We start from the raw sequence: 11,549 nt of genomic DNA on the forward strand, positions 1-11,549 counted from the left end.
CCCGATCCTTGCTATATACATCTATGTTTTCATATTTGCTTCATTGTCTTGTTTATAGATCCATAGTCCTGGCAGCCATGGTGTTAGGAATATTGCACGTGGAAGTGACTCAACTGCTTTAGGTGACCCCAGGTAAAATGCATATTTAATAATGACCCTGAGAAGGAATTGAGGGGACACCTTGTTTTCACAATGTGAATAGCCTTGATTGATTATTCATTTTAATGTAGAACTTTATTAACATTCTCATTTTAGTTTCTTGTTATTTTCTTTTGTCTGGAAACATTCTAGCGGATAAATCAATGGATAGAGCAAATCACTCTGTGGTGTCAGAATTTGTGTTCCTGGGACTCACCGATTCCTGGGAGATCCAACTTCTCCTCTTTGTGTTCTCCTCTATGGTTTATGTGGCAAGCATGATGGGAAACTCCCTCATAATGCTCACTGTGATTTCTGACCCTCACTTACACTCCCCCATGTACTTTTTGTTGGTCAACCTGTCCTTCATTGACCTGGGAATTTCTTCTGTCATTTCTCCGAAGATGATTTATGACCTTTTCAGAAAGCGTAAGGTCATCTCCTTTGGTGGCTGCATCGCTCAAATCTTCTTCATCCACGTCATTGGTGGCGTGGAGATGGTGCTGCTCATCGCCATGGCCTTTGACAGATATGTTGCCATATGCAAGCCTCTGCACTATTTGACTATTATGAACCGAAAAATGTGTATTTTGCTTACAGTTGCTGCCTGGGTAATTGGCTTGACCCACTCTGTGATTCAACTGGTTTTTGTAATAACATTGCCATTCTGTGGCCCTAATGTGTTAGACAGCTTTTATTGTGACTTTCCTCGGTTCATCAGACTTGCCTGCACAGACACCTACCGTCTAGAGTTCATGGTCATAGCCAACAGTGGGTTCATATCTCTAGGATCATTCTTCATATTGATTGTCTCGTACATTTCTATCCTGATCACTGTTCGGAAACACTCTTCAGCAGGCACATCTAAGGCCCTCTCCACTTTGTCAACTCATGTCATGGTGGTGATTTTGTTCTTCGGCCCTTGCATCTTTGTTTATATCTGGCCTCACCCCACCTCACACCTAGACAAATATCTTGTTGTCTTTGATGCAGTTCTCACTCCTTTTTTTAATTCAGTCATCTATACATTCAGGAACAAAGAGATGAAAGTGGCAATGAGGAAAATGTGTAGTCGGTTTATTATTTATAGAAGGATTTCTTAAATGACACAAGTATTACAAAATTTCCTTACTGACTTGAAGTAACATTACATATCTATAGTTTGAATACCAGATTCCAAGTACCTTACTACCCTTGAGTTGTCCCAGATTAAAATAACAAGGGTCTTAAAAAATCTTAACTGAGAGTTTGTGTTGCTGCCTATGGTTGGTTGAAGGAAGCATGTGGTGTAAAAACAAGTAGCTCCCAGAGAAGGACAATTGCTTGTCTCTCGGGAGACATTACCTTGATGAATTTACTGGGGTCTAGAATTCAAAATTGTGTCTCTTCAGTGTCTGAGTGTGTTACATAAGGGAATGCTGATTGACACTAAATAAATTGATACTAGATAGAAATATATACGTATGTCAAGGTGTCGTTTGATTAATTTGCTGTAAAAGATCAGCAAGTGGTCTGAACTTTCATGTAAGCCTAATTGATTAATTCAGTGAAGGGAAATTTATGAGAAGTCAAGTGATGGTAAGGACATTAATGAGGAGGGAACTGGAGTAAGAGGAGTCACCTGGACACTCAAATAATCACATGAGATTTTGATGCCTTTGAGGATAGGCCTGCCATCAGAAGTAGAAAAATAATGGATCCTTAGGCCAGACCGCCTTTCTGTCGGACAGAGCTGGTTGGTCTCACAAGATTTACCTTTTGACTTTTGTTTGTACTCTGTTTCAGACTATCTAACTCCTATGTTCTTTAAGATTCGTTATCATTTTTGTTTGTAACTAGCCAGGTTCTTCCTTTTTCTTCTTCTGAAATAATACTATTCCCATTGCATTTACAGGGTTTGAGTCATTGCAAGCTAAGTTTTAGTTTTGGAGGTGTTTTGTATATGACTGTATTATATTCTATAAGAATGTGGGATTTGCATACATGGATTTAGAAATTTCAGTTCATATCCATTTTAACAGAGAAGAACCGAGTCTCATTCTCAGAGATGTAGTACAAATAACTCTCAACCTTATGTATCCTTACACATAGTCCTTAACCAGTTAATCAGTATTCCTACAGGCCTGTATGTATGATAAGACAGATTCGCCAACTGCATAGTACCTGAAGATTTTCTGTATCACTTAATTTTAAAGGTCATTCTTTGTACTCTGAAGAAATAACTACTTTTAGTGGACATCTAGTCTGTTATTTGCTCAAATCAGCAACCTGCTTCTCCTGGTAAATGTAGTTTGGTCTTGCCGTAACCATGTCATGTCATATGACTGAAGGCGACATGTAAATCCTACCTCTCTGACGACTTCTGTTTGCTTAAAGGATGCTTCTGAACCAAGTCTTGATGACACATCTCTTAGCCATAATTGAAGGCTTCAGGTATGAGCCTCTGATCAAGATGGGCCAAATCTGAGCTTTTCCTCAGGATGGTAGACCCAAGAATGGAGAGAAAACAAGCTCATCCCTTTTTCAGCTGTGATATGGAGAAACTGCTGGCCATCATATTTCCTGCTGTCAAAAATCAAGTCTGGGATACTGAAAAAACTTATGTGGAAAAAGACATAGGATTTACAGATAGAAGCTTGGCAGTAGCCAGTTTGTTGGTTCCAACAGTCTTTGGCATTCAGCTTCATTCTTGCCCTCCAATGAATTTGGTGACCAGCTGAGCTAATAAATGGGCGAATACATTAACCTTCTTGCTTAAGTTTGTGTGAGGTGTGGTTTTGTCCTGTATAATCCAAAGGGTATTGATAAATACATTTCTGGTTCTAAGAAGAGTGTATTTTCCATGATTTCTGATGTGAATTCCTCCATGTTTTGTTACTTAAGAAAGTACTATTTTTTCTAATACAATTTTTTTCTTCTAATAAAAAGAAAAGCTTCCTTTGAATTAGAGATGAAGTAGAAGTCACCCATAAAATCACTATGTGGAGATAATTAGTGGCAATATTTTGATATGCTAATTTGTAGTGTTTTCCTCTGCCTAAATACAAATAGATATTTATAAAAGGGACATTTAATGGTCTCTGCATTTTATCCTGCCTGCCTTTTTGATGAATATTACATTCAGAGAAGTTTTTCACATTATCAAATGTTGTAGTACAAAATAATTTTAAATACATACATACTACTGCATTATATGAGAATCATAATTATATTTGTTATTGCTCTGTTATTGACCAATAAGATTATCTTTAATTTTGTACTCTGCTTGAAAATCTTATATATGTTATCTGTATCTCAGATTACTTCCTTTAGAGATTGATATATTTAAAATCAATAGGGGATCATAATCATTTAAATTCTTTATTCACATTTTAATTTCTCCCAAAAGATTTTTACCTGCTAAAAGTATATCCACTTAAAAATTTTTTTAACGTTTGTTTGTTTTGTGTGTGCGTGTGTGTGTTTAATATGAAATTTATTGTCAAATGGTTTCCATACAACACCCAGTGCTCATCCCAACAGGTGCCCTCCTAATTACCCATCACCCACAATGTCCTCCCTCCCACCCTCCATCAACCCTCAGTTTGTTCTTAGTTTTTACGAGTCTCTTAGGGTTTGGCTCCCTCCCTCCCTCACTTTTTTTTTTTTGTTTTCCTCCTTTCCCTCTCCCATTGTCTTCTGTTAAATTTCTCAGGATCCACATAAGAGTGAATACATACGGTATCTGTAACACTCTACAGTTCCATCCGTGTTGCTACAAAAGGCCATATTTCATTTTTTCTCATTGCCAGGTGGTATTCCATTGTGTATGTAAACCACAATTTCTTTATCTATTCATCAGTTGATGGACATTTAGGCTTTTTCCGTAATTTGGGTATTGTTGAAAGTGCTGCTATAAACATTGGGGTACAAGTGCCCCTATGCATCAGTACTCCTGTATCTCTTGGGTAAATTCCTAACAGTGCTAATGCTGGGTCATAGGGTAGGTCTATTTTTAATTTTTGGAGGAACCTCTACACTGTTTTCCAGAGCGGCTGCACCAGTTTGCATTCCCACCAACAGTGCAAGAGGGTTCCCGTTTCTCCACATCCTCGCCAGCATCCATAGTCTCCTGATTTGTTCATTTTAGCCACTCTGACTGGTGCGAGTTGGTATCTGAGTATGGTTTTGATTTGTATTTCCCTGATGAGGAGTGACGTTGAACATCTTTTCATGTGCCTATTGGCCATCTGGATGTCTTCTTTAGAGAAGTGTCTATTCGTGTTTTCTGCTCATTTCTTCACTGGATTATTTGTTTTTCGAGTGTGGAGTTAGGTGAGCTCTTTATAGATTTTGGATACTAGCCCTCTGTCCGATATGTCATTTGCAAATATCTTTTCCCATTCCGTTCGTTGCCTTTTAGTTTTGTTGATTTTTTCCTTTGCTGTGCAGAAGCTTTTTATCTTCATGAGGTCCCAGTAGTTCATTTTTGCTTTTGATTCCCTTGACTTTGGAGATGTGTCAAGTAAGAAATTGCTGCGGCTGTGGTCAGAGAGTTTTTTTCCTGCTTTCTCCTCTAGGGTTTTGATGGTTTCCTGTCTCACATTCAGGTCCTTTATCCATTTTGAGTTTATTTTTGTGAATGGTGTCAGAAAGTTTCCTCATTTCATTCTTTTGCATGTTGCTGTCCAGTTCTCCCAGCACCATTTGTTAAAGAGACTGTCTTGTTTCCATTGGGTATTGTTTCCTGCTTTGTCAAAGATTGGTTGGCCAGTTGTTTGTGGGTCCAATTCTGGAGTGTGTATTCTATTCCGTTGGTCTATCTGTCTGTTTTTGTGCCAATACCATGCTCCACTGTTCATACCATCTCCCATCTTCTGGCCTAGGAGAAATGGCAAATGGAATTCTTTCTTTTCCTTTTCTTTTTTTTTTTTTTTTTTTTTTGGCTCTTTAAAAAGTTTTTATTTTAATGCCAGTTTCTTAACATCCAGTAGTGTGTTAGTTTCAGGTGTATACTGTAGTGATTCAACAATTCTGTACATCACATGGTGCTTGTAAGACAAATAGAATTAATTTAAAATTATTCAAACCTTTCAGAAATATTTCAGCTTCCTTAGCTCATAGTCTATTGATGGCTTCGTAACAGGCCAATCTGTGCATCTTAGAATATCATCTGTTCTTAGACTCCACTCTGTTGCAAGGAGATATGGCCCAATACTACAAGGAACTAATGTACTACATTACTCAGGGCTTTTTGTTTGTTTTGTTTTAAATTTACATCCAAGTTAGTGCAACAATGATATCAGGAGTAGATTCCCTAATGCCCCCTACCCATTTAGCCCATTCCCCCTCCCACAACCCTTCCAGTAACCCTGTGTGTTCTCCGTATCGGAGAGTCTCTTATGTTTTGTCCCCCTCCCTGTTTTTATATTATTTTTGCTTCCCTTCCCTTATGTTCATCTGTTCTGTGTCTTAAGTCCTCATATGAGTGAAGTCATATGATATTTGTCTTTCTCTGACTGACTAATTTTGCTTAGTATACTAGCCTCTAGTTCATCCATGTTGTTGAAACGGCAAGATTTCATTCTTTTTGATTGCCGAGTAATACTCCATTGTATATGTGTACCACATCTTCTTTATCCATTCATCCATCAACGCACATTTGGGCTCTTTCCATACTTGGTCTATTGTTGATAGTGCTGCTATAAACATTGGGGTGCACGTGTCCCTTCAAAATAGCACACCTGTATCCCTTGGATAAGTACCTAGTAGTGCAACTGCTGGGTCATAGGGTAGTTCTATATTGATTTTAATTTTAATTTTTAAAAAATATTTAAAGTCTGTTTTTCACAGAGAGAGAGAAAGAGAGAGCATGGATGGGGCAGGGGCAGTTGTATTTTTAATTACTGGAGGAACTGCATACTGTTTTCCTGAGTGGCTGCACCAGTTTGCATTCCCACCAGCAATACAAAAGAGATCCTCTTTCTCTGCATCCTTGCCAACATCTGTTGTTGCCTGAGTTTTTTTCAAAAAATTTTTAATGTTTATTTTTTGAGAGAGAGAGAGAGAGAGAGAGCGAGCCGGGGAGCGGCAGAGAGAGAGGGAGACACAGAACTGTAAGTGGGCTCCAGGCTCCACGCTGTCTGCACAGAGATCGACATGGGGCTCGAACTCACACACTGAGATCATGACCTGAATCTGAATCAGATGCTTAGCCGGCTGAGCCACCCAGGTGCCCTGCCTGAGTTGTTAATGTTAGCCATTCTGACATGTGTGAGGTGGTAGCTCATGGTGGTTTTGATTTGTATTTCCCAGATGGTGAGTGACGTGGAGCATTTTTACATGTGTTGGTTGGCCATCTGGATGTCTTCTTTGGAGAAGTGTCTGTTCATGTCTTTTGCCCATTTCGTCACTAGGTTCTTTGTTTTTTGGGTGTTGAGTTTGATAAGTTCTTTCTAGATTTTGGATACTAACCTTTGACCTGATATGTCGTTTGCAAATAGCTTGACCCATTCTGTCTGTTGCCTTTTAGTTTTGCTGATGGTTTCCTTCATTGTGTAGAAGCTTTTTATTTTGATGAAGTCCTAATAGTTCATTTTTGCTTTTGTTTCCCTTGCCTCCAGAGACATGTTGAGTAAAAGTTGCTGCAGTCACGATCAAAGAGGTTTTTGCCTGCATTCTTCTCAAGGAATTTTGATGGCTTCCTGTTGACATTGAGGTCTTTCATCCATTTTGAGTTTATTTTTGTGTATGGTGTAAGAAAGTGGTCCAGGTTCATTCTTCTGCATGTTGCTGTCATGTTTTCCCAGCAGCACTTGCTGAAGAGACTGTCTTTGTTCCATTGATATTCTTTCCTGCTTTGTCAAAGATTAGCTTGTGACATTAGTCAATGGCCCTCCATTTGTGGGTTCATTTCTGGGTTTTCTATTCTGTTCCATTGATCTGAGTGTCTGTTCTTGTGCCAGTACCATACTGTGTTGATGATTAGAGCTTTGTAGTATAGCTTGAAGTCCAGGATTGTGACGCCTCCTCCTTTGATTTTCTTTCTCAAGGTTGCTTTGGCTATTCTGGGTCTTTCTGGTTCTGTGCAAATTTTAGGAGTATTTGTTCTAGCTCTGTGAAGAACACTGGTGTTATTTTGATAGGGATTCATTGACTATGTAGATTGCTTTGGGTAGTAACGCCATTTTAACGATATTTGTACTTCCTGTCCAGAAGCATGGAATCTTTTTCCGTTTTTTTGTGTCTTCTTCAATTTATTTCATAAGCTTTCTATCGTTTTCAGTGTACAGATTTTTCACCTGTTTGGTTAGATGTATTCCTAAGTATTTTGTGGTTTAGGTGCAATTGTAGATGGGATCGATTCCTTGATTTGTCTTGTTGTTGCTTCATTGTTGGTGTATAGGAGTGCAACCATCTTCTGTGCATTGATTTTCTATCCTGCTACTCTGCTTAATTCATGAATCAGTTCTAGCAGTTTTCTGGCGGCTACATCACTCGGTTTTATCATCAGCAGGTACTAGCATCTTTTCCTCACCCTTCCAAGGAAATCTTGCATGACCTAACAACTGAAGAACTTCCTAGAGGAATCACTGATTCAATCTTTATGGTGCCATCCCTAAAGTGGAGATTTCTGTAAGTGATCATTAATTGGAACACATGGCCAGAAAGGTATCATTAACCTCAGCTGAAGTTATAATGGACTCTGATAGCTTTTGAGGCTGAATATGCAAGTCTAAGCATCATTTTAGCCTATAACAGTGGACCACACAATAGCCTTAGACTTTCTATTAGCTAGCCAAGTCAGTTATGTTTGTGCTTTTGCCAACACTTTTTGTTGCACTTGATGTAAGCCAGAAAGAACACTTAATGTCTAAACAGAAGAAGATGGTTTATCTGGCTTGCCAAGGTAGGTAATTAGATTCAAAGGTACATTGTTTAGGCTCGAGTTTGGTAATTTACAATTCTGTCTCTGAAGCATTCTGCAGTGTTTCATAATTATTCTGCTCTGGAATTTCTGTGCATTGCCACTGCAGGTAATTTCCAAAGTTTTAAGGGCTGCTGTATAGTCGTATCATACCACATGACCCAGCAATCGATCATTCAACAAAAGGAGCATATTGGTCGGCTCCTAATTGGACTCCAAACTATTGTTTCTGTGACATCAATGCCATCTAGAAATTCTGACAGTGATGTAGTCAGGAGTGAGGCTACTTTTTTTCTGACCCTCTGGATTGGCAAAACACAGTCCTCAATCAGTCATGCATGACTGAGAACTAGAACAACTATCTCAACCAATTGTGTAATTGTAACCAGGGAACATCTTGTGATTCACATTGCACTTCGTTTATTTTTGCCCCAGTCTCTTGCCTTGCCTGTATCAACTCTGGCTTTAAAACATCAGCCAATCTCAAGATTTGCCCAGTAGTTGATAGCCTGTTTTAATAAGTATGAATGAGATCGACCCTTATGCCTTGTTCCCACTTTCCCTAATTAAGTGCTACTGTGTTAGTAATATAGCAGATTTTTTATGGGACAAGGAGATTTCCACAGAAAAATCCTTGAACTTACTAATTAATGATTTAAAACATTTAGGGAATAACTAAGCTGAGAATATAATTAATATAAATTAATGCTTGTCATGTGAGTTTTCAAATTCATCTCTCTTTAGAAAATAGTAAAAGGATGAGTGGCTATTTCTTTGACTTTCTCATATCAGAAACCACAGTAGCAATAGCCTCAAATCAAGATTCAAATGGGGGCACCTGGGTGGGTCAGTTGGTTAAAGCTTGGACTCTTCATTTCAGCTCGGGTTATGATCTCCCATTTTGTGGGTTCTAGCCCCATGATGGGCTCCCCACCTCAGTACTGAACCTGCTTGGGATCCTCTCTGTCTCCGTCTGCCCCTCCCCTACCTGCAGGCACTCTGCCTGTCTGTCTAAAATAAATAAAAAAACATTTATTTCTTTTACTTATGGGGGGGGGGTGGCGCTGGGAGAGGCAGAGAGAGAGTCCGAAGCAGGCTCTGCACATGTGGGGCTCAAACCCATGAACTGTGAGGTCATGACCAGAATCACATAAAGAATTGGTCGCTTAACTGACTGAGCCACCCAGGCCCCACTAAATAAAAAACTTTAAATGAGAAAAAAAAATTCAGTGGAAGCAGACAGTATCTCAAACTTGTACCTGTACTTTCATTATGTTATCTTTATTCGATCTCTAACTGTACAGAATCAGCTGGTGTCTGTCTTTGAGACAAGAGTTCTTCTTTTATTGAAATCAGTTGCCCTCAGTGAATTTTTAGCTTTTTTCTAACACAACAAACCTGAATTCCTCAACTTAATGATTTTAATGAATAACTCAGTTTGTGATAACACAACTCAACTATTCTTAAGAACTTTAAAATCTAGTGTACGCAGAATGCACAAATTAGCCTAGAATGACAAAAGGCATCTAGCCTTTTTAAAAAACCAACAAAACTTCTCAGACATTCATGCAAACCTTCTGTTTAGCTGCATTGTTTTCATAGGAGTATCTTTCAAACAAAAGTTAAGGTGTAGTCCTCATCAAAAAGGGAAAAATAGAATCAAAACAGAGTATTTTTAAGCTACATTCTTACAACTTCCCATCAATATCCTTGGGTTTTAACCCACTTCCTTTGCCAGAAGAGGATTTTTGTTGATTTTTCAGGCTAAAACGAGAAAGATTTTATCAGTTAGTTTATGTTTTAAGTCAGTCTTTGCTGGTTAGAGGCCTAAGATTTATTTGGTAATTTAGTTTTACTCTTTCTTCTCCTTCATGTCGTTATTACTTGTTATGTTCTCTTTTCTTTTTGTGTTTAATTTAATTTCAAGTTAGTTACCATACAGTGCAGTATTGGTTTCAGGAGTAGAACTCTGTGATTCATCACCCACATATAACACCCAGTGCTCATCCCACCAAGTGCCCCCCTTAATGCCCATCCCCCCCCGCCCCATCCCTCCCGCAACCCTCAGCTTGTTCTGTGTATTTAAGAATCTTATGGTTTGCCTTCCTCTCTGTTTTTATCTTAATTTTTCTTTCCCTTCCCCTATGTTTATCTGTTGTGTTTCTTAAACTCCACATGTGAGTGAAATCATATTACATTTGTCTTTTTCTGACTTACTTGACTTAGCATAATATATTCTAGTTCCGTGTAGGTTGTTGCAAATGGCAAGATTTTATTCTTTTTGGTCACTGATATTCCATTGTGATATATACATAAACACAGCATGTGTATATCATTGTGTGTGTATAATATCTATGCATATATCCATATCTGTCTGTATATACCATATCTCTACCACATCTTCATTATCCATTCATCAGACTTCTCTTTAGTATCTTGTTTTTAAGCTTATTTCTGTGTTATCAGTATGAGCCTTACCTACTGGCAATATCTCTACTGGTTTTTAATTTTCTATAGTTACGAATGGGAAGAAGTAACCCCCAACTAAGATATTCATTACCTGTAAATTTGTGGGCAAGTGGGAAAGGAAAAGGGGAGAAAATTGTGATTGTAAACAATTATTCCTATAGCTGCACCAAGAGCTCCAAAGGCAGGAAATTCAGTTATTTCTTCTAGGAAGAGAAAGAACAAGGGAAAAGAAGGAGAATATAAACATACGTTGCCCATATTTTTATACTTTGTGCTGCGGTTTTTCTGATTAGGGTTCTTGTAGTCTCTGTGTATGCACTTTCTTCATGACTGTTTGGTCTTGAAAATTTGGCAATTTTATGTAAATGCATTGTTTTATGAATAATTATATACATGTCTGGAGCAAAATAATGCCAGCTCAAGAAGTTGTGACTTGACCAATTATAGAGATAGCTCTTCTAGATCACCTCCTCCCCTTACTTCACACTCAACTTCTGTTGGTGCAGAAAGAGTGTTGGAGGTGAAGGCACTGAAAACACAGTGAGAATGTTCTGTTTACCTCCATTATATCACGGTCAAACAGAGAAACTTGAATCATACTGGGTCAGCCTCAGGACTGAGTGTATTTCATGAAAAACACACTCAAAGCACATCACCTTGGGACAGCACTCCAAATGTTCTTGCAGACTAGTTTCTCTGCAGGGAGCCAGGTAGAATAGAGCAGTGAATAACCAAAGGAGAATTTTTCCTCTCCTTTGAATCATTTGATTGCACTGCAGGGAAGACTGTTTTTTTTGTGTGTTTGTTTTTGTTTTGGTGTGCATGTTTTGTTTTCTTTTTTTGTCTGTTTTTAACCTCAAGTAGTTGTGGCTCTGGGAAACAGGTAAATACTGACTAATAGGGAAAAATTGAGAATGGCTTGGAAATGGGCAAAGAAATGAATGGGTGCCCTTTTACTTTTGAGGGAGGCAGAGTATGAGCAGGGGAGGAGCAGAGAGAGGGGGAGACACAGAATCTGAAGCAGGCTCCAGGCTCC

General features: G+C 38.6%; 1 protein-coding gene across 1 annotated transcript; it reads left to right on the forward strand.

Annotated features, from left to right (window-relative positions):
- Positions 1-302: 302 nt before the first annotated feature.
- LOC131518172 (olfactory receptor 4F3/4F16/4F29-like) lies at positions 303-1,241 on the forward strand. Its single transcript, XM_058740765.1, has one exon. It carries the CDS (start codon positions 303-305, stop codon positions 1,239-1,241), a length of 939 nt encoding a protein of 312 aa, XP_058596748.1.
- The last annotated feature ends 10,308 nt before the right edge of the window (positions 1,242-11,549 follow it).

Source organism: Neofelis nebulosa, chromosome 7 (assembly GCF_028018385.1).
Source record: "Neofelis nebulosa isolate mNeoNeb1 chromosome 7, mNeoNeb1.pri, whole genome shotgun sequence".
Lineage (NCBI taxonomy): Eukaryota > Metazoa > Chordata > Mammalia > Carnivora > Felidae > Neofelis > Neofelis nebulosa.

Bases quoted from the DNA above. Each gene is read 5' to 3' on its own strand.
- LOC131518172 (XM_058740765.1), top strand. From the start codon at position 303: ATGGATAGAGCAAATCACTCTGTGGTGTCAGAATTTGTGTTCCTGGGA.